The 27,056-nt window shown below is 41.9% G+C and overlaps 1 protein-coding gene across 1 annotated transcript in view; it reads right to left on the reverse strand.

Annotated features, from left to right (window-relative positions):
* Positions 1–23,901, reverse strand: part of VRK2 (VRK serine/threonine kinase 2) — a 90,748-nt gene extending 66,847 nt beyond the window's left edge. The window contains 7 exon segments of the mRNA XM_067462815.1: positions 3,509–3,601; positions 6,281–6,389; positions 8,475–8,562; positions 8,925–8,994; positions 11,510–11,565; positions 21,685–21,827; positions 23,733–23,901. Coding sequence (XP_067318916.1) covers positions 3,509–3,601; positions 6,281–6,389; positions 8,475–8,562; positions 8,925–8,994; positions 11,510–11,565; positions 21,685–21,820 — 552 coding nt within the window. The 5' untranslated portion in view covers positions 21,821–21,827; positions 23,733–23,901.
* Between the last annotated feature and the right edge of the window lie 3,155 nt (positions 23,902–27,056).

The raw sequence follows: 27,056 nt of genomic DNA on the forward strand, positions 1-27,056 counted from the left end.
GTTCTTTCCACTCCAGTACCATTAAACCAATTACTTGGGTTTTTTAATAAGTCATAGATTTGGACGAGACCCCCTGCCATACAGGAAAAGCACTCTATGCTGCGCGTTTTGGCTGCGTTGTTGGTTTGCATTGAACCAGCAAATATTTCATCGGCAAAGCATAGACAACCATTAGAAAGACAGTAGCATAACTGTAGACTTTCACATGTTTCAGGGAAGATACAGAAACACAAACCATAATGTAGAAGGACATTGAAAATGAGATGAGAAATATACACATATTGGTTGCACTGGGGGTCCTCCTAGACCAGCGGTTCTCAACCTGGGGGTTGCGACCCCTAGTGGGGTCACTGAGCCATTTTCTTGGGGTCGTGAAGGCTCCTCGGTTGGCCACATAGTGAGAACTTTGGCCACATAGTGAGAAATAAGAGAATGATGCTGGGGGAAATGGAAGGAAAAAGGAAGAGGGGCAGACCTAGGCCAAGTTGGATAGATGGTATCCTTGAAGTGACTGGCTTGACCCTGAAAGAGCTTGGAGTGGACACGGCCAACAGGGAGCTCTGGCATGGCAAGGTCCAGAAGGTCACAAAGAGTCAGAAGCGACTGAACGAATAAACACTTGTGGGCAAATACCAGAAAGGAGTGAATATATATCTGGAGATACACTTAAAAATGTATCTCTTCTGACTTACATTCAAATTCAACTTAAGGAGAAACCTACATAACCTATCTTGTTGGTAACTTGGGGACTGTTTCAACACTACTGATGCTACGTGTAGAAAGCCACAGTTTGCTTCCAAAACTACGCTTTTCTAGATTTTTTTTTTAAAAAAATAGGCCCCTTCTTAAAATATTTACACACAAAATATTTGATTCAGATTTCTGCTTTCCTAGCTGTCCTTCCACAGGAGCAATATTCAAAAACAATGTATTCTGAGCAAATAACTTATCCTAATTGGTCCCCAAGGGGAGATAGGGCGGGATACAAATAATAATAATAATAATAATAATAATAATAATTATTATTATTATTATTATTATTATTACTATTATTAGTGTTATGCAAACTGTTCAAAACTATGGAATTGCAAAGTTGGGGCAGCAACTTCACACACACACACACACACACACATACACACACACACACCAAATATGCAAGTTTACAGCTTCAAGAATACGGAAGCTAATGTCAAAACATCTACGCGGTAGTAGAAAGAACCATACTGGGAGAAAAGCATTACGAAATGAGTGATAGATCTCGCCATTTGGTTTTTCGGTCAATGGAGCTGCCATATAAAACCCGATGAGATATATTGCTTTGTTAGCTTAGTAATAAATTCGGATCACCACTGTATTAGCAGGCCAACTTAATTAGGACACAGAACTCAATGACTGCGTTATTAGCAATAAAGCAGCAATCAACTGTAGCGCAGGATGTAAAGCCTGATCTTCCCAAGGCATTCCTCCCTGGGGGCAAGAGGTTCGCATGGGCTTCGGTGATATTGGAAAACAGCAAGCCCCATCAAGCTGGCCTGCTCATGGGCACAATCCCTGTCTGTTTGCCCAAAGATGGTCTGCATGGCATAATTCTGCACACATGTCTTGATAACATGTATAAAGCTGCATTGAGATATACAGTGACATCATTTATCGTTGTACCTCAAAATACACAATACTCTGTGGTGGCACAATGGCTTAAACCCTTGTGCTGATGAACTGCTGACCTGAAGGTTGGCAATTCAAATTTGTGAGACATGGTGAGCTCCCACTCTCAGCCCTAGCTCCTGCCAATGTAGCAGTTTGAAAACATGCAAATGTGAGTAGACAAATAGGTACCGCTTGGGTGGGAAAAGGCAAAGAGATTCTCCAAGCAATCTTGCCAGCCACACGACCACGAGGTGTCTATGACAGTGCAGACTCCTCGGTTTAGAAATGTTTTGTTTTTTAATATATTTTTTCTTTATTTTTTATTCACTCATCTTTCCATTACAGGGAAGCCCTTTCGCATTGGCCCTCCTACCTTCTCACCCACCCCACGTCTTTTTTCCTACTTTTCTATCACAACCTAATTGGTCCACCACTTTTTATGTAATGTATATATTCACAATAAAAACATTATTTTAAAAAAAGAAATGGAGAAAAGCACCTTTCCCAGAGCTAGATATGAACACCGCCTTCAGAGCTGGAAATGAAAGGAGAAGCCTTTGCCTTTGTCTGCATATTTAAGTTTCAGTGTATTTCCATTTTGTAACAAGGAATTGAATGTTTGGCTGTGTTTGCTTATATGTTGTAATATGACAATGCAGGCTCCTGGGCTTGTAAAGAGAGAAAAGGACCTTTCTCAGAGCCAGATATAAACTCTGCCTTCAGAGCCAGAAATGAAAGGCGAAGCCTTTGCCTTTGTCTGCGTATTTGAGTTTCAGTGTATTTCCATTTTGTAACAAGGAATTGAATGTTTGCCTGTGTTTGCTTATATGTTGTAATACAACAATGCAGGCTCCTGGGCTTGGAAAAAGAGAAAAGCACTTTTCCCAGAGCCAGATATGAACACTGCCTTCAGAGCTGGATATGAAAGGAGAAGCCTTTGTCTTCGTCTGCGTATTTGAGTTTCAGTGTATTTCCATTTTGTAACAAGGAATTGAATGTTTGGCTGTGTTTGCTTATATGTTGTAATACGACAATGCAGGCTCCTGGGCTTGGAAAGAGAGAAAAGGACCTTTCCCAGAGCCAGATATGAACACCACCTCCAGAGCCAGAAATGAAAGGAGAAGCCTTTGCCTTTGTCTGCGTATTTGAGTTTCACTTTATTTACATTTTGTAACAAGGCATTGAATGTTTGCCTGTTTGTTTATATCTTGTAATATGACAATGCAGGCTCCTCAGCTTGGAAATGGAGAAAAACATCTCTACCAGAGACAGATATTAAGACTGCCTTCAGAGCTGGAAATGAAAGGAGAAGCCTTTGTCTGTGTATTTGAGTTTCAGTATATTTCCATTTTGTAACAAGGAATTGAATGTTTGCCTGTGTTTGCTTATATGTTGTAATCCGCTCTGGGTCCCCTTGGGGAGAAGGGTGGAATATAAATAAAGTGTTGTTATTACTATTATATTGTCATTTCAATTGTAACTCTACAGTTAAGGGCACAAGATCCTCATGAAAATGGAAAAACACAAAGAGAAGAATTACTAATAAATTACCTGAAATATTACCAGGAAATTTAGGTCTTCTAATCAAGTTCTATCACCTACATATTCCTATAGATAACAATTTTGATCAAAACTGTGAATAATCAAACCATCCAAATAAGGGGAGCACAGAGCCTAAGCATTGAAGTGGTTGTACTGTTGTTGTTGTTTTTCCTGCAACACCCGCAGCCAGCATGATTGGAATAGGACTTGTTGTTCTAACACATCCAAAGAACAGCATGTTGGGAAAGCCTGAACTAAAGTATTGATAACAAACATAACAATAAAGCATTAGGAGAAAGGGGATTCAATATTTATTTACCTCATGTGGATTTCTGTAGCCCAAAAGTAAATTAGCTGCTTTAATATCTCCGTGCACGTATTCGTTTTCATGTATATATTCTAAGACATCCAACTGTTAGGAAGGACAAAAAAAAGTTACAAAGCCAGAATTCCTTATTTATGTTATAAATAATCTCTTTAAATATCCCTTTGACTAGCAGATCAGCAAGTTTTAGCTGTTACATGAGAAGGTGAAGAGGAAAAATATGACAGAGCATTTTCTTAAGATAAGAAACAATTGAAGAGCTCACTAAAAACACAACTAACAAAAACAACACTTCTCTCTAGCAGAGAACACTAAACAGTTCCTTAGAACAGCAATATTATCCTGTTTACCAAGTAAGAACCTGCTCTCTCTCTATATATATGTGTGTGTGTATATATATATATGTGTATTGGTGTATTTAAGCACCAACATATTCATGGCTAAAGCGGCTTGTAGCACTAACTAGCTCTTTCCTCCATCTGCAATGTTATTTATTTTATTTATTTATTTACTGTATTTGTATACTGCCTTTCTCTGCCAATTGGCGACTCAAGGCGGTTTCCAACAAATCAGTATACATCAGTATTATCCCTTGATTATCCATGGGCCATATCATAATCCATAATTTTGGTTCCAAAACCTGCCTTGGACAGACATGAGGTCAACGTATACATGAGTATACATATAGTACCATATATACTCAAGTATAAGCCAAATTTTCAGTCCGTTTTTTTAGGCTGAAAAAGCTCCCCACAGCTTATACTCAAGTCAAAGTTATTTATTATCTTATTATGTTACTAGCTGTACCCGCCACACATTGCTGTGGCCAACCTTCTTTCCGTCTTTTTTTTTTCTCCTCCTTTCATTCTCTCCTCCTTTCCCTCCCTCTTTCCTTCCTTACTTCCCTTTTTTTCTTTCTTTCCTTTTCTCCTTCCATCCTTCTCTTCCTCTCTCCTTACTTCCCTTTTCTTTCGCTTCCTCTTTCTCCCCTTTCTTCCTTCTCTACCTATTCTTGGACTGCAACTCCCAGCAGTCCTCCTGATCAATCTACCTCCCTCCCTTTCTATCTCTATCTAGCCTATCTATCTGGAAGATTGCTGGGAGTTGCAGTCCAGGAATAGGAAACTGGAGATATGCAGGGATTGGGATGTTCTCAAAGAAATCCAAAGTGAAGAAAGTTTGCAGCTTGGAAGCAGTGCATTTGGATAATCCTCCTCTCCTAAATGGCCTGGTCTAGGGGATAATGGGAACTGTAGTTCGGAAGAGAGTGTGGATATGCTATTGTGTGTTTTGTTTGGTGGGGGAGTCATTTTTCCACATGCACTGTAGTGTCTTTTTGCTTTTTTTGGCTTTTTAAGCCCCTTTCACGGAGTTTTCCAGTGTTTTTATGAGTGATGGTCACTCATTGGCCTGAAAGGTGTCTTGTGTGCAAATCTGGTGTCAATTCGCCCAGTGGTTTTTGAGATATGTTAATCCCACAAACTAACATTACATTTTTTTAATATAGATTATTATGGTATTATTTTTATTACATTTATTATTTTACTATATTATTATAACTATTGCATTTACATTATTTTACTCTATTATTATAATAACATTTATTATTTTACTCTATTTTTATTACATGAATTACTTTACTCTATTATTGTATTGTCAAAGGCTTTCATGGCCGGAATCACTGGGATGTTGTAGGTTTTTTCGGGCTATATGGCCATGGTCTAGAGGCATTCTCTCCTGACGTTTCGCCTGCATCTATGGCAAGCATCCTCAGAGGTAGTGAGGTCTGTTGGAACTAGGAAAAAGGGTTTATATATCTGTGGAATGACCAGGGTGAGACAAAGGACTCTTGTCTGCTGGAGCTAGGTGTGAATGTTTCAACTGACCACCTTGATTAGCATATAATGGTCTGACAGAGCCTGGAGCAAACTTTTGTTGAGAGGTAATTAGATGTCCTTGTTTGTTTCCTCTCTGTTGTTGTGCTGTTGTAATTTTCACTTATCCAACGTTCTTCCGACCTGTTTAGGTTGAATAAGTGAGACTCTACTGTACAAAGATTAAAATCATATGATCCAAGCACATAGACCAGGCCATTCCAATGTCGATTGTAATTTTATATATGTAATTTTATTGGTATCTTCTTCTTTTTTATTTCCCATCCTCGGCTTATACTCGAGTCAATACATTTTCCCAGTTTTTTGTGGTAAAATTAGGTGCCTCGGCTTATATTCGGGTCATCTTATACTCAAGTATATATGGCATGTTGTATCGTATTTACATATATAGAAACTTTTAGTTGTAGCATCCAATGAACAACTAAGACTTTACTAAAGTTTGCTTTACTAAAGATAAGTGTCTATGAATCTGGTCAGCAGTTTGGATGTGACAGCAGTAGAAGCACCATATTTTAAAATAATTTTACACTTCAATACGGCAAATTGCTTAATTGGGAGTTTTATCATCAGTTTTTTAGCGTTATCTCAGTGCAAGCTGCCTTGGGTCTCCTGCTGGAAGAAAGGTGTGATATACATAAAATAAAATGTGAGCACAAAATAAAAGTATATATTTAACTCTAGGCTCAAGGGAGCAACGGAACAGGCTGCTGGAAAAGGTTGCAAAATCCCTTCCTTAGAGGTCTTCTTTTCAAGCAAGAATGCACAAACATCTGTCAGAATTTCAGATAACAAGTATCTAGGACAATGGCTTGAAAGCAATGGTCCGGTGATTTCTTCCCAGCTTTATACTGCCATGAGAGCTGATACCTACCATTCGTACCCCAATCTGCAGAACGGTTGCCTTGTTAAACCTTCGCCCTCTCCTTTCAAAGATAGTTTGCAGATCCTCTCCTAATCTCTCCATCACCATAAACCTATAACTATTACAACAGAAAGGAAAGTTGTCAAACCCTGTTGCCTTCTGACTTCATCATCAACAGCCTATATACTAATCAGTTAATTAATCTGCCTTTTAATAAAGCTGACCACCATAAGTAGGAGCAGTTAGTAATAAACTACAACTCCATATCCATGAAGGATATGTTCCTGGGCTTTGCATGAAACCACAGTAACTGTGAATCCTATCGAAATTAAGGACCTCTTCACCCAAGAATGTCACAGAGCCCTGCAAAAAGACCTAGCAAATGCCTGGGGATGTTATCTATTTTGTAAGATGTGGATCCCACAGACATGGGAGTCAAATGGCAATTCACCATATTCCCAAGCACAACTTTGCTATATGAGTTCGCTTACCCCAGTGGTTCTCGGCCTTGCAAATGCCATAACTCCTTAATACAGTTCCTCATGTTGCGGTGACTCCCAACCATAACACTGTATTGTCGAAGGCTTTCATGGCCGGAATCACTGGGTTGTTGTAGGTTTTTTCGGGCTATATGGCCATGGTCTAGAGGCATTCTGTCCTGAAATTTCGCCTGCATCTATGGCAAGCATCCTCAGAGGTAGTGAGGATGCCTTTGAGGATGCTTGCCATAGATGCAGACGAAACGTCAGGAGAGAATGCCTCTAGATCATGGCCATATAGCCCGAAAAAACCTACAAGAACCCAACCATAACATTATTTTCGTTGCTACTTCATAACAGTAATCTAGATACTGTTATGAATCATAATGTAAATATCTGATATGCAGGTTGTATTTTCATTCACTGAACCAAATACCCGATAGACCTAAATCTGAATACTTATGGGGTGGGGGCCGATTTTGTCATCTGGGAGTTGTAGTTGCTGGGATATATAGTGAACCTACAATCAAAGAGTATTCTGAACTCCACCAATGATGGAATTGCGCTGGTCTTGGCACACAGAACCAATAGAACCGCATGATTTTGTCATTTGGGAGTTGTAGTTGCGGGGATTTACAGTTAACCTACAATCAAAGAGCATTCTGAACTCCACCAATGATGGAATTGAGCCAGTCTTGGCACACAGAACCAATAGAACCCCATGATTTTGTCATTTGGGAGTTGTAGTTGCTGGGATTTATAGTGAACCTACAATCAAAGAGCATTCTGAACTCCACCAACGATGAAATTGAGCCAGTCTTGGCACACAGAACCAATAGAGCCCCATGACCAACAGAAAATACCGGAAGAGCGTGGTGGGCATTGGCCTTGAATTTTGGAGTTGTAGTTCACTTACTTCCAGAGAGCACTGTGGATTCAAACAATGATAGATCTGGACCAAACTTGACATGAATACTCAATATGCTCAAATGTGAACTCTTGTGGAGTTTGGGGAAAATAGACCTTGACATTTGGGAGTTGTAGTTTCTGGGATCTATACAATCAAAGAGGATCCTGAACCCCAGCGATGATGAAATTGGGCCAAACTTCCCACACAGAACCCCCATGCCTTGAATGAACTTGCTGTTGTGAGCCTCTCTCCCTCCTTACACGATCTCCCTCACCCATGAATAAGCACTACACTGCCATGTGCCAATCACGCCTGCTCTGCCCTCCCAGTTTGGAGTCTCAGAAACAGCCTTCCCTTTAGCTGAGCAGTTAGTGGAGGGCTTTTGGTGGGAAGATACGCCGTCTGTTTCCAAAAAAGAAGAGAAGGCCAGGCAGAGAGATCTTCAGCCTTTGCCAAAGGGGTTCCTAAGACCATCAGAAATATATGTTTTCTGATGGTCTTTGGTGACCCCAATGAAACCCGTTGTAACCCCCCCCCCCCCCCCCCCAGGTTGAGAAGCACTGGCTTACCCTGAAATGTCAAGGAGAGTAATCTTTGAACTCATCCTTCTTCATGCAAAGTATGACTGGGGGTTTCTGGGAGCTCAAAAAAATTTTTCCCCCCCAAACTTTGCTCTCTGCCACTGAGCTAAACCAGATGCTATTCCCACAAAACAAGTAAATCTGCGTTTATATGAGATCTTTTGGTGAGCTGGACTGCAATGGACAAATGCCTTAAAATATCTCTCCATCTGTTTGCCCATCTACTCGCTTACCTTTTGCCATTGTGTTCAGCCTGGCCCGATCCCTAGAAGACCGGAATCCCTAAAAAGGCCAAGCCTTTCATCTTCATCCAGTTCTTGACTGTCAAAAGGAGACAACCAAAAAGAGAGATGTTTTAAATATATAGGGCTTTATCCTTGAGTTTTTTTCAAACTGCCATCAGAAAACAACATTATAAAAATGTATGCCGTAACTTTTTGAGACGTAAAGACACAGAAAATCAATGACCAGTCTGTGTTTACACAAACAAAAATGTTACCTTAAGACAATATTAACCAGGCATGGGCAAACTTTGGCCCTCCGGGTGTTTTGGACTTCAACTCTCACAATTCCTAACAGCCTACCGGCTGTTAGGAATTGTGGGAGTTGAAGTCCAAAACACCCGGAGGGCCAAAGTTTGTCCATGCCTGGTATAAACATTAAGAATATTATATTCAACTTACTATGCTCTTGTTTTGCAGCTCGCTGGTAAAATTTCAGTTCTGAAAACAAGGGTCCGTTTTCAAGGTATTCCTGTATTTAAAAGGGAAAACAAATTGGATGTCTCAAGTCTTTTCCATAGAGCAAACCTTGAAAAAGTTGCTGTAATAATAAGATGCTGTAATGCTTCCGGGAATCCAGAGCGTTGTGTCATGGTGTTTCAAGTGGTGCCAAGCTGTATTGTAGATGGACCCTCTTGTCATCTGAGATGGAGAAAGCCATGTGCTGAATTGACTGAAGGTGTATCTACACTGCAGCTTGGCATCACTTCCACTGTCATGACCCAGTGGTCTGGAGTCCCGGAGTTGTAGTCTGACAGGGTCTTTAAAGTGGTGCCAGATTGCATTCTGCACTGCAGCTGTACCTTTATAGAAAATGAAACTGTATGTGTTTAGTACACTTGGGGGGAGCAGCATATAATTGTCAGCAAGGAGATTAATATCTTCTGGGGAGGCCCTGCTCTCCATCCCACCTTCTTCGCAGGCGCGGTTGGCAGGGGATGAGACAGGGCCTTGTCAGTGGTGGCCCCTTGGCTAAGGAACTTCCTCCCAAGTGAAATTAGATCAGCCCCCTCCTTCCTGACCTTTAGGAAAAGGCTAAAATGTGAATGTTCGACCAAGCATTCAATGAGTAATCTATCAGTGCAATAAGAATAGATGAAATAGTGCAACAACAAATTGGAACGGCCACGGACTACAATATTGGATTGCATGATTTCAATAATTGGTTTAAAGGTTTTATATCTTTTAATTCTTATGTTTCTATTATGTGTGTTTTTGTCATCTAATACTTGCCTATATACGTAAGTTGCCTTGAGTCCCCTACGGCAGTGTTTCTCAACCTTCCTAATGCCGCGACCCCTTAACATAGTTCCTCATGTCCTGGTGACCCCCAACCATAAAATTATTTTTGTTGCTACATCATAACTGTAATTTTGCTACTATTATGAATCAAAATGTAAATATCTGATATGTAGGATGTATTTTCATTCACTGGACCAAATTTGGCACAAATACCCGATACGCCCAAATTTGAATACTGGTTGGATGGGGGGACGGGGGACTGATTTTGTCATTTGGGAGTTGTAGTTGCTGGGATTTATAGGTCACCTTCAATCATAGAGCATTCTGACAAGCTGGAATGTGTCCAGAGGAGGGCGACTAAAATGATCAAGGGTCTGGAGAACAAGCCCTATGAGGAGTGGCTTAGGGAACTGGGCATGTTTAGCCTGAAGAAGAGAAGGCTGAGAGGAGGTATGATAGCCATGTATAAATATGTGAGAGGAAGCCACAGGGAGGAGGGAGCAAGCTTGTTTTTCTGCTTCCTTGGAGACTAGGACGCATAACAATGGCTTCAAACTACAAGAAAAGAGATTCCATCTGAACATTAGGAAGAACTTCTTGACTGTGAGAGCCGTTCAGCAGTGGAACTCTCTGCCCCGGAGTGTGGTGGAGGTTCCTTCTTTGGAAGCTTTTAAACAGAGGCTGGATGGCCATTTGTCAGGGGTGATTTGAATGCAATATTCCTGCTTCTTGGCAGGGGGTTGGACTGGATGGCCCATGAGGTCTCTTCCAACTCTTTGATTCTATGATTCTATGAACTCCACCAACGATGGAGTTGTACCAAACTTGGCACAAAGAACACCCATGTCCAATAGAAAATACTGGAAGGGTTTGGTGGACATCGACCTTAACTTTTGGAGTTGTAGTTCACCTACATCTAGAGAGCACTGTGGACTCAAACAATGATGGATCTGGACCAAACTTGGCACGAATACTCAACATGCCCAAATGTGAACACTGGCGAAGTTTGGGGAAAATAGACCTTGACATTTGAGAGTTGTAGTTGCTGGGATTCAACCTACAATTGAAGAGCATTCTGAACCCCACCAATGATATAATTGAGCCAAACTTCCCACACAGAACCCCTATGACCAACAGACAATGCTGTGTTTCCTGATGGTCTTTGGTGACCCTTATGACACCCCCTCGTGACCCCCAGGTTGAGAAACACTGCCCTACAGGATTGAAAAGGGTGGGATATAAATGTAGTAAATAAATAAGTCTAAAACAGGTAAGAGCTGAAGAAAGGATTATAGCAGGCTTTAGAGCAAAAACACCTATCTATCTACCTATAGAGTGCTTATGTGGTTTAGGCGAACCTAGATTAAATCTCCTCTTATACTATTAAGGTCTCATATTCCTAGACTGCTCCACAGCATTACTGTGCAGGTAAGGGTAAATAATATATATAATAGAATACACCATCAGAATTTTTTTACAAATACACACATACCAAAAAGTTAATTACCCCATTCAACCCCTTATTGACATACAAGTGGTATAGGATAGTATGGTTTTCTGGGAATTATTTGTCTCTTCATCTTGTCAAGAGGCTAAGTGGAGTATTTATTCATGGCATTAATGTATTGCCTCTCAACACACCAATAGCCATTAATAATAATATAAAAATGCTTTCATGAAGTTATATAAGGCTTGTATCGTAACATGTTAATTTTTTAAAAAAGATTAAGATTTATGAGAATTACCACTTTGATGACATGCACCGCATCATCTTTGACCGGAGAATCAAGACGAGGAGAAGCTGCAAGACAGAAGATGGGCAGAGAGTGGGGCAAATAAATGTAATTGAAGCATTATTTAATACTGGACAAAAATTTAACCTACACAGCAAAAGATACAATGTGCCATGGGGCACTCAAACACTATAGTATTGTCTTCTAATGTTTTAATAAGCAGCTTTCTGGACATTACTGCAAATTCTTCCTCACTTATCGTGGGGCTTCTGTTCCAGGACCACCCGCACTAAGTGAAAATCCGCAAAGTAGGGATGTCATATTAATTTTAATATTTATACATTACTAGCTGTCCCGTCATGTGTTGCTGTGGCCCAGTCTGTGTATATGTGTTTTCCGTGTATATATTTGTGTATATACAGTGTTCCCTCACAACTTCGTGGTTTGCTTTACGTGGACTCGCTATTTCGCAGATTTATTTACATTTACATTACAATGGGCCTCTGAAAGGGAGGCTTGTGTGCGGTCTCTAGCGTCCTGTCGCTTCTTTTTGCTCATTCCGTCAATGGCTCGGGCTGCGAGCGGATGTGCTTTGTCCACCTCTTCGTTCCGGGCAGGGATACAGCCCATTGGAAGCCCCATGCCGCCTCAATAACATCCAATAATGTACAAATATTACAATTAATATAGCATCCCTACTTCGCAGATTTTCACTTATCGCGGGTGGTCCTAGAACGTAACCCCTGCGATAAGTGAGGCAACACTGTATGTGGTTTTGCACATGCATTGTAACGTATTTTTAATTTTTGGCTTTTTAAGTCTTTATTTATAGGAATTTATAGTTCACCTGCAATCAGAGAGCACTCTGAACCCCATCAAAGATGGACCTGCAACTAATTTGGCACATAGTACCTCCATGACCAACAAAAAAATACTGGAGGTCTTTGGATGGATTTATAGGACTTGTAGTTCACCTATATCCAGAGAGCATTGTGATGGATCTGGACCAAACTTGGCACGCATACCTGATATGCCCAAATTTGATTACTGGGGGGATTTGGGAGAGATTGACCTTGAGTTTTGAGAGTTGTAGTTCACGTACAACCAGAGAAACTGTGACCCCCACCAATGATGGATCGGTATCAAACTTGGCACACAGAATTCCCATGACCAACTGAACATGTTGGAGGGGTTTGAGGGGAACTGGCCTTCATTTTGGGGAGTTATAGTTCACCTACATCCAGAGAAACTGTGACCACCACTGGCACAAAGAACCCCCATGACCTACTGAACCTACTGTAGGGGTTTGAGAGACCAACTGAACCTACCGTAGGGAAAGCTGTAGTTTGTCCTGTGAGCAGAGACCAGACACATCCTACCAATGATGCGTCTAGAGCAGTGGTTCTCAACCTGGGGTCCCCAGATGTTTTTGGCCTTCAACTCCCAGAAATCCTAACAGCTGGTAAACTGGCTGGGATTTCTGGGAGTTGTAGGCCAAAAACATCTGCTGACCACAGGTTGAGAACCACTGATCTAGAGAGCAAACTCGCCCAACATGACAAACTTTAAGCACAGATGGAGTTTCAGAGGGTTAACCCAGCCTGATGTGAATTGTACTTCACCCACAACTTTATGCATTTTGTAAAAAAAATATGACTTTTTCAAATAACCCGGGCAATGCTGGATATCCAAGTTAGAAATTTTAAAAAATCGCCATTTAAGTCACCCATGTGGACAATTTTAGAGTATCGAGACTCCATATAAGGGATCCTCAACCTATATAAATAAATTTAGCTACCTAGCTGATACTGAGTTGGATAACTGGCACATCTGATCCAAGTATTGTCCTTGCCAACTAGTCTTACCTTAACTCTGCAACTCACAAAGTGAATCTAGGACATTTTTGCATGGGAATCATGTGCTCCACTCCAGAGCTATGGCACTCCCCGACAGCTTTTATTAGTTTTAATAAGCAAAAGTAACACGGGAGCACACTTCTGGAGGAAATTGCCTTTTCTCTCCATTTGCCTACAGCCCAGCACCACGGCACCCAGAGGTCCGACAAAGTAATGTGCCATTTTCGCTTGCCAGTTGCATCCTGCCAACTTTCCACTTGCAGCAGATTTTGTTTCTGTTTTTGATGGCAATCATCTCTTAGAATAATGGTGGAAACGTCTGCAGTAGATCTTAGGGACCTGGTTTTGTAGGCAAAGTTTACACAGTGGGAAGAGTAAAAACCATGCTATTGGCAATTAAATAGCATTCCCAACCCCTGTCCGCAGCTGATCTCATTGCTGCTGCTGGAGGTTTTGGCAACGGGTCCTCATTTTGCAAACATCAATGGCCTCAAGAAAGTGAAATTGCGTGTATGACTGCTTGCATGCGAGCGTGCCAAGTGTTGAGGGCTTTATAAAAAAAAGAAAGAAATCCAGTGGTTATGAAAATTTGAAGAGTAGCAATTTTCCTCTGAGGTTAGCTTACACTTTAGCATCACAATCTCCATGGTGTCTGCGATTTGTAAACATTTTTCAAGATCAGGAGAAACAAACGAAAAAAGTTAATTCTTTTCCTCCCTCTTTCATATTTGGCTCCTTGGATAAAACCATTGCTTTTCTTCTGATCTGCTGTCATGGTTTTCTTCTCCCATTGACATTTTTACCAACACTAGGCTTGTGCATTTCAGCTGAACCTTGATTTATTTCTGCTGGCTGGATTCCAGTAGACCCCCATATCCGTTTTTGTGCGCCTCCCAAAAATGGGCAGGTAGCCGGATTGCCGTGTTCGGTCCCCAACCGAAAAATACAGCTGGATCTGGCCCATTGGCAGCAATAGGGAACTTACAAGGCTCTCCTTTCCGTTCCTGGGACTCTATTCTTTTTTCCCTTCAAGTGAGCCTGTGTTTCAACAATGGAGTTAAGGAAGCAGACACAGCTTGTGTAAGACAGTACCAAACAAAGGAGGAGGAGCTGTGATGGTGACTGCTAAAAGAGCATTTTACATTAATAACACAAGAACATTAATAATGTTGTTCATCAAGACCAACACTTGAAATCTGGGCTGACAAATAACGTCAAAATCAATTAGTTTCTGATTCTTCTTCAAAAGCAGCCCTGCACAGATGTAGACAATGAATGAAAAGCGAATAAGGAAGAAGAGAAGGTTAAACTTGATGTGCTGCAATTTTCCATTGTTTATATAGACCAAAAATCAATAACTGATCTAAATATGGATCCTAGACTACAGCTGAAATCAGATAACCCTTCAGATGTTGTCGGCTCCAGCTTCCTACATTCCTTACTACTAGTTTGGGCAGAGTTTTCCAAACTGTGTGTCATAACACATTAGTGTCAGCTGGAGGTAACATAGTCTGTGTGCATTCAAAAGAAGACCTACAAGCCACCCTAAACACCTTTGCAGAAAGATACAAGAAGCTCGGCCTATCATTGAACATCGAGAAAACCAAAGTGCTCTTCCAGAAGTCACCAACCAATCCCTCTGCAATGCCAGAAATACAGCTTAATGGTGTAACGTTAGAAAATGTTGACCATTTCCGCTACCTTGGAGCCACCTCTCTACAAAAGTCAACATTAACACCGAAATACAACACCGCCTGAGCTCTGCGAGTGCAGCATTTTTCCAAATGAAGCACAGAGTGTTTGAGGATTGGAAAATCCATAGGGAGACCAAGGTACTTATTTATAAAGCTACTGTCTTGCCACCCTCCTCCTATCCTTTGTGACCCACTGATGAGCAGGAAGTCAGGACCTATATATTAAGCCCTTGCTATAAAATAGGTCTACTCTGGCAGCAGTTGTTTAACTGCTGTCAAGTCAACATCAAGTTATAGTGAGAGCCCGGAACTGCCAGTTCAAGTCCTAGAAACACAGGGCTGTGACTTTCTTGATTCAGTCTGTCCACCTGAGGGTTTTCTCCCACTGCCTTCTACCTTGGCCAAACAATACTTGTCTTTTCTAGTTAGTCATATTTCTCATATGTCCAGAGTATGATAGTTTCAGCTTAGCTTGGCTTCTAGGGAGAATTCAAACCCATTTATGTGTTTTGTTAGCTGTCCACTGTATCCACAGAACTCTCCTCCAAATGAAATGATTCTCTCCTTCCCAGGTTTTTCACTGTCCAATTTTCACACATTAATAATGTGCACCTACATACCTAATGGCATGATTTCTCTCGTTTTAAATAATGGACAGCCTGCCCTCCAGATGTTGTTGGAACACAGCTCCCATTTTGCCTGTACTGATGGGGCTGCTGGAAGCTGCTCTCTAACAGCATCTGGAGAGCGGCATGATTCCCATCGTATCCTAGATGAAACTGTCTTAAGCATCTCATCCACATCTTTAAACTACTCCCATTCAATAATGTGTGCACATTCCTATTAAGGCTAGACAGCAGAATGCTGAAGATAATTTATTTCTATGTTGTCGGTTGCCTTCAAGATGTTTCCAACTTAGGGCAACCCCAAGGTGAACCTATCACCAGGTTTTCCGGGGCTTAAACAATTCTCCTAAATATCAGGACTAAAGTTGCCACTTCTAGATACAGAAACTCTTCTTTGACTTTCAGAGCTGACTTTAACCTTAGGAGCAAAAGTGATGCGCTTCGGCATTTTTGGATGCCCCTCTGGGCTTTGGAAAGCTTAGCGGCGCTATGCATGGTGACTTCTGGCATAGCTTAGCTCCTGACCATCTGCTACCCTGTCTCCGTGCCCATTCAGAAGGTGGCACGCCAGTTTCAACAGGGCGCTGATGCCAATTATGAGACAAGTTCAGGAGAATCTTCCACAACACAGCTCCTGCCACAAGTCTGATGGTAGGTTAAGAAAGGAATACACATCCTTGCAGCAGTTTGGCGAATTGACTTGCACACGTCTTATGTGATACCGCCAAGAACAAAACTTCTGTGGAATCATCTAACACAGAAATATGAGTCTATGACCTTGTTCTTAAACAGCTGCAGAAGTTGCAATGATTATCAGAGATAGAGGACAAATTAGAGTATTTACACACAACCTTTGTAAGATACATAGGAATCACAGAATCATAGAATCTGAAGAGTTGGAAGGGATCACAAGGGCCAGGACTTTAGCACAGCTGGTAAATCACCAGCAATGATAAGATCTACCAACCAAAAGGTTGCCAGTTCGAAACCCCGGGTCAGCGTGAGCTGCTGACTGTCAAGCCCAGCTTACTGTTGACCTAAGCAGTCCAAAAACAGCTTGTACTGTAATTAAAGAAATTACGTACCGCTAAAGCAAGCGGGGGAGTTATTTTACGACACCATGAAAGAAAATGACCAGAAAATGCCGGTGACCAGGAGGCAGGAGGAGGGCTGATGACTCTTTATCAGGCCAGATTTTGAGCACAACCTTCCAAGGCGCAGATGACAATACAACATACCTCCTTCTGTCCTGTCTGACTTTGTATTATCTATCCAAAAATGGCACTGAATGTTTGCCGTATACGTGTACTGTGATCTGCCCCGAGTTCCCTTGGGGAGATAGGGCGGAATATAAATAAAATGTTATTATTCTTATTATCTTCTCTAACTCTGTAGTGTGAAGAAATTCAAACTGTATGCACTATTGAAAGAAGCCCACCCAACCGTTGATTTAAGGAGAGTCCACCAGCCTCCAAGGCAGTCCAATTTGCTATCAAACAGCTCTTACCGAACTGTTTAAGGATGTTACATTGTGTACTAGAAAAGAGACATCACAGGCATAAGAATTACAGTTTCCACAGGAATGAGAATTACAGTTTCCATTTGAATCAAGATGGAAAAACCTGTGTCGCTTCAGATACTCCTAGACTACAATTCACAACATTCTTTACCACTGGCTTTGCTGGTGAGGGCTGTTGGGAATTGCAGTGCAACAACATCTGTAATGCCCAAAATATAAATGCTTTCTAGGCCTATCAGTTTTGAATATGTGCTTGGAAGTACACATTTGTTTGAGAATCCTAATGCTAAATACATCAACAAATCCATAAGCAGCAACACCTAATATAAAAACCAAAATAGGATCAAATACCAACTTGGTAATCATATATGACGTCCCTAAAGCAAGCAAAGCAACTCTGTGAGATGTGGCCACATCTCTAATGTACTGTAATGGTTTAAACCATCTTGAAAGAGCATGAAGCATGCCTGCTGAAATAGATGAAGTGTGACAGAATAAGATTTACAGTGTCCAGGGGCCTGGCTCCAGTGCCAAGCACAGCCCTCGTCATGATTAGGAAAACAAGAATAAATTATGCAAAACAGACGGAAACACAAAATGTCATCCAAGACAAAGATAGACATGTATGTGCATGTGTCTATCTGTGTTTTGCATGACATGTGGTGTTTTTTACTGTTTTACCTTATTGTATATGTATATGTCTTCAAGTACCCTGTCAAGTCATGGTGCCCCCTTTAATTTCACAGTGTTTTCTTATGCAAGGGGTACTCAGATCTCCACCTGATGATTTGCACAATTGAAATGTGTCAAAGAAGCCAGCTGTATTCCTTGCACAAACAGTGACTATAGCACTGCCTCTTAGGAAATCCAGAAGGAAAGCATAAAGTCGAAGGTCTTTCCAACTGGCTTCTCCCCAGGAAATGGCAAAACTGCCTCTGGATGGGGAGGTTCCATTTAACACCCTGGATCATTTATCTATCATAGTTTCAGGACTAATTTCGGAATGATAACTGCTCTCGTCCCAGATGCATTTCACCCTCTAAATCAGTGTTTCTCAACCTGGAGGTCTGGACCCTTGAGGGGGTCGCAAGGTGGTGTCAGAGGGGTGGTCAAGGACCATAAGAAAACACAGTATTTTCTTTTGGTCATGAGGATTCCATGTGGGAAGTTTGAGCCAATTCTGTCGTTGGTGGAGTTCAGAATATTCTTTGATTGTATTTCTCCAAAGTTCCTTTTTTTTTTCAACTTACACAAGACTCACTCAACAGGATTCTTTCATTTCACCTGCATACATTGTTTATGTTCACATGAAAGGTTTGCTGAAACACGTTAGGAACCTATCCCTGTTCAGCCCATATTATTCATGCCTCTAGTACCAAATTTACTATTAAAGGAGGCACATATCCACTTGGATAACTGAGGCAGACCTGTATGACAATGCAATGTAAATGGAAGACACCTGAGGAGTTCAAAGGAAAGCAAATGCTTGGGATGCAGAAGGCGCAGGTTCAATCGCTAACATGCCCGGGCAAGGTTAGGAGAGGAGTAGTTTGAAATTCTGGGAAGCTATTGCCAGACTTAGTACATCTATACTGTAGAATCAATACGGTTTGACACTACTTTAATTGCCATGGCTCAATACTATGGAATCATGGGATCTGCAGTTTTTAAAGGTTTTGCTGATGTCTCACCAAACTCCAAACCCCAGAACTCTGCAAAATCAAGACATGAAGGTAACGCCATGGATGTAGCGTATCTGGATTTCAGTAAGGCCTTCGACAAGGTCCCCCATGACCTTCTGGCAAACAAACTAGTCAAATGTGGGCTAGGCAAAACTATGGTAAGGTGGATCTGTAATTGGTTAAGTGAACGAACCCAAACGGTGCTCACCAATGTTTCCTCTTCATCTTGGAAGGAAGTGATGAGTGGAGTCCCGCACAGTTATGTCCTGGGCCCGGTCCTGTTCAACATCTTTATTATTGACTAGCCGTCCACTGCCACGTGTTGCTGTGGTCATGGGGGTTCTGTGTGGGAGGTTTGGCCCAATTCTATTGTTGGTGGGGTTCAGAATGCTCTGTGATTGTAGGTGAACTATAAATCCCAGCAACTACAACTCCCAATTGCCAAGATTCTATTTTCCCCAAACTCCACCTGTGTTCACATTTGGGCATATTGAGTATTCGTGTAGAGTTTGGTCCAGATCCATCATTGGTCGAGTCCACATCTGGATGTAGATGAACTACAACTCCAAAACCAAAGGACACTGCCCACCGAACCCTTCCAGTATTTTCTGTTGGTCATGGGAGAACTGTGTGCCAAGTTTGGTTCAATTCCATCGTTGGTGGGGGTCAGAATGCTTTTGATTGTAGGTGAACTATAAATCCCAGCAACTACAACTCCCAAATGACAAAATCAATTTTTTGAGTGAAGGACATACATTGGGTTGTTAGGTGTCTCGTGTCCAAATTTGGTGTCAATTCGTCCAGTGGTTTTTGAGTTCTGTTAATCCCACAAACCAACATTGCATTTTTATTTATATAGACTTAGATGAAGGGTTTGAAGGAATGATTATCAAGTTTGTAGAAAAAAATCAAATTGGGAGGGAGAGTCAATACCCCAGAAGACAGGAGCACAATTCAAAATGAAATTAACAGATGAGAGAGATGATTGGCCAAAACTAACAAAATGAAGTTCAACAGGGGGAAAGGCAAGATACTCCACTTAGATACAGAATGGGGGATGCCTGGCTTGACATCAGTACGTTTGAAAAAGATCTTGGAGTCCTCATGGACAACTACTTGAACATGAGCCAACAACATCAGGCAGCAGCTAAAAAGCCAATAGGATTTTGGCCTGCATAAATAGGAGTCTAGTGTCTACATCCAGGGAAGTCATGCTACCACTATATTCTGCCTTGGTTAGACCATACCTGGAATCACACTGTATCCAATTCTGGGCACCACAACTGAAGGGAGATGTTGACAAGCTAGAATGTGTCCAGAAGAGGTTGACTAAAATGATCAAGGGTCTGAAGAATAAGCCCTATGAGGAGTGGCTTAAAGAGCTGGTCATGTTTAGCCTTCAGAAGAGAAAGCTGAGAGGAGACGTGATAAAGGCCATGTATAAAATATGTGAGGGGAAGTTATAGGGAGGAGGAAGCAAGCTTGTTTTCTGCTGCTTTGGAGACTAGAATGTGGAACAATGGCTTCAAACTACAGGAAAAGAGGTTGCACCTGAACATTAGGAAGGACTTCCTGACTGTGAGAGCTGTTCAGCAGCGGAACTCTCTGCCTCAGAGTGTGGTGGATTCTCCTTCTTTGGAGGCTTTAAACATCTGCCATCTGCCGTGGGTGCTTTGAATACAATTGTCCTGCTTCTTGGCAGGAGGTTGGACTGGATGACCCATGAGATCCCTTCCAACTCTATGATTCGATCATTCTGAAGGATTTATCTGCATTTATTCTACAATGCAGATGCAACTTGTGTTAACAATAATGGGGTATGGATGGGCCACTAGTTAGCTTCGGCATAGGCCGATTCCTGTGTTCATAGTTAGGTCACTAATCTGTTTCTAGGGGACCTTCCGCACATATAACCCAGAATATCAAGGCAGTTAACCCACAGTATCTGCTTTGAACTGGGTTATTCGAGTCTACACTGCCATATAATCGAGTTCAATGTGGATTTTATACAGCTGTGTGGAAGGGGCCTAGGTCATATTTAAGGTGTTTGTGGTGAACTTTGGAGTCCCTTTCTACTCCAAGAAAATATTCCAAATCCCAGATGTACTGTATATAGTTGGTGAGCTAAACTATTAATTACCCTTGATCATTTTTCTTAATGTGCCATTGCTTGCTGATCAGAATGTTGATGTCATTCAGTTCACAACAGTTTCACTTTTCATTTCATATCCTTGTTTGGCATTAGGATCAAGACAGCCTACCAAAATCCTGCTCTTCAACAGACAAAGCCAAAGCAAACCATAAAACCACAGCATTTTTCTAATTACAATGACTATTTAATGCAGGATTACTTCAAAGGATTGTCATCTTCCTGCCTCCTTCACCCACATTTTTTCTCACAATTCCCTTCACTCTCCAAGTACCAGCAACAATAAAGTTTTAGGGTAAACATAATCATAGAATCAAAGAGTTGAAAGAGACCTCATGGGCCATCCAGTCCAACCCCCTGCCAAGAAGCAGGAATATTGCATTCAAATCACCCCTGACAGATGGCCATCCAGCCTCTGTTTAAAAGCTTCCAAAGAAGGAGCCTCCACCACACTCCGGAGCAGAGAGTTCCACTGCTGAACAGCTCTCACAGTCAGGAAGTTCTTCCTCATGTTCACACGGAATCTCCTCTCTTATAGTTTGAAGCCATTGTTCCGCGTCCTAGTCTCCAAGGAATTAACACTCCTTTCATTTTACAAAATTATTACTATTTCTTTCTTGTGGGATGGGGAATGCCATCCAAGATCATAATGATACGTTACCTAAGTAGATCAGCCCAAATCCTCCCTGGGCAATCATAGGACCAAGTCTCCATTCTTTCTTTTCGTTATCTCTCAGGATAACTCCTTCCAGGAGAGGAACAGGGAGGTTGTTTTTTCCTTTCCTTTTGGGAGGCATCTCACCTTATTATGGGACAAAAAAAGGGCAATTATTAAGAAGTGCAGTATGCTTTTTGTTACGCACCCATTTCAAACTTTTCCCCATTACATCTCAAAGTTTTCCCCTTTGAGACCAATAGCTTTCCAAGTTTCTTTGAGTTTTAAAAACATTAAAAAGCAGTGGATGTTTAACTTATGGCTCGATACAGATGCCCATTTATTCCCTTGTGTATAGTTGAGCTTTTGTTTGCTTGAGAAAGAAACCAGAGAAGCTTTGAAAGCTTGCATAATTAAGTGTTTCAAAGGGCCCTTCCACACAGGGGAATAAAATCCCACATTATCTGCTTTGAACAGGGATTTATGGCAGTGTGGACTCAGTTAACTCTACTCAAAGCAGATATTGTAGGATTTTCTGCCTTGATATACTGGGTTATATGGCTGTGTAGAAAGGCCCTGAGTCCACACTGTCAGATATTCCAGTTCAAAGCAGATATTATGGGATTTTCTGCCTTGATATTCTGGGTTATATGGTTGTGTGGAAGGGCCCTGAGTCCATACTGCCAGATATTCCAGTTCAGAGCAGATATTGTGGGATTTTCTGCCTTGATATTCTGGGTTATATGGCTGTGTGGAAGGGCCCTGAGTCCACACTGCCAGATATTCCAGTTCAAAGAAGAAAATGTGGGATTTTCTGCCTTGATATTCTGGTCACATGGCTGTGTGGAAGAGCCCTGAGTCCACATTGCCAGATATTCCAGTTCAAAGCAGATAATGTGGGATTTTCTGCCTTGGTATTCTGGGTTATATGGCTGTGTGGAAGGGCCCAGAGTCCACACTGCCAGATATTCCAGTTCAGAGCAGATAATGTGGGATTTTCTGCCTTGATACTCTGGATTATATGACTGTGTGGAAGGGCCCTGAGTCCACACTGCCAGATATTCCAGTTCAAAGCAGATAATGTGGGATTTTATTCAGCTACTAGCTGTCCCCTGCCACGCATTGCTGTGGCCCACATGGGGGTTCTGTGTGGGAGGTTTGGCCCAATTCTATCGTTGGTGGGGTTCAGAATGTTCTGTGATTGTAGGTGAACTATACATCCCAGCAACTACAACTCCCAAATGTCAAGATTCTATTTTCCCCAACTCCACCAGTGTTCACATTTGGGCATATTGAGTATTCGTGTAGAGTTTGGTCCAGATCCATCATTGTTTGAGTCCACAGTGATCTCTGGGTGTAGATGAACTACAACTCCAAAACCAAAGGACACTGCTCACCAAACCCTTCCAGTACTTTCTGTTGGTCGTGGGGGGTCCTGTGTGCCAAGTTTGGTTCAATTCCATCGTCGGTGGGGTTCAGAATGCTCTTTGATTGTAAGTGAACTATAAATCCCAGCAACTACAACTCCCAAATGACAAAATTATTTTTTTTGAGTGAAGGACATACATTGGGTTGTTAGGTGTATGCTGTCCAAACTTGATGTCAATTCACCCAGTAGTTTTTGAGTTCTATTAATCCCACAAACAAACATTACATTTTTGTTTATATACAAGATGTGGAAGGGGCCTGAGACAGATAAATAGATACTCAAGCTGTGGGTGTTAAAGTAGGTCTCTGTCAGTTTCCTTCCAACTTAAACTGGTTATCTGTGTCCACACTGCTTTGAACTGGAATATATGGCAGTGTGGACTCAAATAACCCAGTTCAAAGCAGATATTGTGTGATTTTTCTGCCTTGATAGTCTGGGATATTGGGCTGTGTGGAAGGACCCTTAGTCAAAGAGTGTTGTTGCCTTAGAAAACTATAACTCCCACCCTTCCAGAACCTTAGTAGTCAAAGTGGTATCAAACTGCATTAATTCCCCAGTGTAGATGCATCCTAAAGGAACTGTTTCCCCCTTTTTATTTCCCTATCAGCAAGCCAGCTACTTACTACACAAGAAGAGGGTCTTTTCCTCTCTCCCCTTCCTCTTTCTCGGCCTGCAAACTTTGCTGCCTTCCTCCTCTCTCACTTTCAATTCCTCTTGTAAACACAGGAAGGGGAATCCTTCCGTCACGTGGCTGGCTGAGAAGCATGAATGACAGGAACTGGGAACCCTACGTCACAAACGCGGGGCGGGGCTACGCGGGAATACAAAGGAGGGAGGCGATTGGCTAGCAATCCTCCCAAGTCAGCCTATCAGAGAGAGCCGCCTCTTCATTCAAAGGAAAAAAAACACACAAGCCGGACAAACTCTTGGCGGGAAAAGAGACGCAGTGGGAAAGGCGACTTACTTGGCTTTGCTTATTTTTGAGTGGTTGCATACTAAACAGGGATTATGATTGGATTGCTGTGCGTTTTCAGGCCTGCTATTAATGACGGGTTGTTGTTGTTGTTGTTGTTGTTATACCCATTTAAGGTGGGATAAGGTGTCAAATAGGGATATGTTATTGCCCCAACTTTATTCTCCATCTTCATCGCTATGATGCTTCATCTTGTTGATGGGAGTGGAAATCATCTTTCAGATGGCAAACTATTTCACCCCAGCAGAGTGAAAGCCAAAACCAAGGTCTCAACCATATATGTTATAGAAATCCAATATGCTGATGACAATGTCATATGTGCTCATTCAGAAAAAGACCTACAAGCCACTCTAAACAGCTTCGCAGAAGCATATGAGAAGCTCAGCCTGTCATTGAACATTGAGAAAACCAAAGTGCTCTTCCAGCAGTCATCAGCCAATCCCTCTCCAATGCCAGAATGGTGTAGCATTAGAAAAGGTTGACCATTTCAGCCAACTCTCCACTAGACTTGGGCTCCACAGTCACCTACGGACCCACCGACAGAACACTGATCTTGGAAAACTAGACTTAGTGTCAACTAGACTTTACCTTTACTATTGAGGGAAGGATAGGTTGTGCGGAGGAGACAGACCTTTAATTAGATGTGCATTGCATTGGGTGATAGGGACGGTCATCAATACTCTGTCCTCCTTCATTGCTGGTTTGTCTCCTTTATGCGATCAAGTCCCAAGACAGAATTGCTGCAAGGCAGCAGTAGGCCAAGGCCACATGATACATTCCAAGACCAAGCAGAGATTTCATCTTGGGCCCCACTCTTCTGAAACCAGCACTTTATACATTGCCCTGGATTGATTTGGTCAGATTTGCTGGAACTATAAAACCTGTCGTGAAAGTGGAATTGTGATTTTTTTTTAAAAAAAAAAATGCAACAATTAACCTGCTGAATTTTCCTGATTCACATCATGGAGATTCAGCATAGTTCTAATTTTAATTATGTAAATTCTTCTAATAATGGACATTATGTATTGTCGAAGGCTTTCATGGCCGGAATCACTGGGTTGTTGTAGGTTTATGCTGTCGCACGCAGGGCCTGAAATAATGTCTGTTTACAGGACGTGCCTTCTGTATGCCCAACGGGACGCCGGGGTGCCTCAGCTGAAGGGCCCCTTAGATTTCCCAACACAAAGTTCTATTGAGACTCAAAATAAGTTCAACAAAGTTCTTTATTTGGGCTTAAATCTTCAAACAAATGAATTAAACGCTTTATAACCTTGGAAAACCAGTAGCTTCCTCAATCTGCTATCAAGGGACAGGCAACTGGTGGTAAACTGTTCCTTTCTTCCTTAGGGAAATCCTTTGACCCCTCCCTGGGCAATTTCTCTTTACCTTGCTGGCGTGAGGCCTCTACTCCCAGCTCCAAGCTGCTTTATGGACAGTCCGAGTAGTCCCTTACCAGGCAAGGTTCCTGTAGATCTGCCAAGCTGGCAGGTGTCCTTTAATTTCTCCACAAAGGCTGTTGGAACTATTTCTTTACTCCCCAGCAAAAGCTGTGGAACCTTTCTTTTTCCCCCAGCAGAGCTGTGAGAAGTGAAGCGTTTGTGCAGGTGGGAAAGAGAATCCCACACGTCCTGCTTTTAGGCTTCAAACAGCGAGACTGAACAAAGATCCTCCTTTCCCTCCAAAAACCCTGGAAAAAGGGGCGGGTCTAAAAATTCTAACGATGATAGACAGGTTGTTGGCCCTATGATTGCAATGTGAGGGAAGCTACCTGTTTGCAAAATGCATGGCTTATATAGATTCATGCAAACTAGCAGTGCAAGAAAAGGAGTTCAAATCTCCTGGCACTACTGTGCCAGCACAAGTTTTTTTTAGGGCTATATGACCATGTTCTAGAGCCATTCTCTCCTGATGTTTCGCCTGCATCTATGGCAAGCATCCTCAGAGGTAGTGAGGTATGTGTTTGGGGTATGTGTATGTGCATGGTGGGGTGGAGGACCTCACTACCTCTGAGGGTGCTTGCCATAGATGCAGGCGAAACGTCAGAAGAGAATGCCTCTAGAACATGGCCATATACCCCGAAAAAACCTACAACAGCCCAATAGACATTATTTTATTCTGCACAATGAAAATAATTTGAATAGAATGCTGTCGAGATTTGAAGAAGTGACATATAGGAACCTTGCATTAGAAGGAAGTTAGATGTAGCTAAACACCACCACTCCATCATGTGGTATTGAATTCCCACAGTTTAAATGTTAATTATCACAGACTGCCCATATCATTAGGGTGAATGGGGGGAAAGCAGCAGCAATTCCCTCCTCTTATAATTCCTCCAGATTCCCCAACCACTACCACCACCACCATTCATCTAGTGAGATGTTCTCTTGGGTGAAAAAAAAGCATTTTCAACATTTGCCTTCATGTTGTGCCCCTACCTCTTCTAAGTGGAAGATCTACTACGCTACTGAAACTAGCTTCCTGCATTCAGGTGTGACTGAGGATACTCTCCAGTGTGTGCTTGAGAATGCTATCCTCAGGTGTGATTGAGGAAACTCTGGAGCGATTCCATCTGTGTTGCCTCCAAAAAATCCTGCAAATCTCTTGGGAAGACAGACAAATGTCAGTGTTCTGGAAGAGAATCAAAGCTATGACCCTTCTCCATGAACTTCACTGGACTGGCCATGTTGTCGGAATGTCCAATCACCATCTCCCAAAGCAGTTACTTGACTCTCAGTTCACGAATGGAAAATTGAATGTTGGTGGACAGGAAAAGATATTTAAAGGTGGTCATAAAAGCTAAACATAAAAACTGTGGCACAGACACTAAATAACTGGGAAGCCTGGGCCCTTGAGTGCTCTAACTGGAAGTCAGCTGTGACCAGCAGTGCTGCAGAATTCAAAGAAGCACAAATAGAGGGCAAAAGGGAGAAAAGTTCCAAGAGGAAGGTGCATCAAGCCAACCCTGACTAGGACAGC

This window comes from Anolis sagrei, chromosome 1 (genome assembly GCF_037176765.1).
Source record: "Anolis sagrei isolate rAnoSag1 chromosome 1, rAnoSag1.mat, whole genome shotgun sequence".
NCBI classification, from domain to species: Eukaryota; Metazoa; Chordata; class Lepidosauria; order Squamata; family Dactyloidae; genus Anolis; species Anolis sagrei.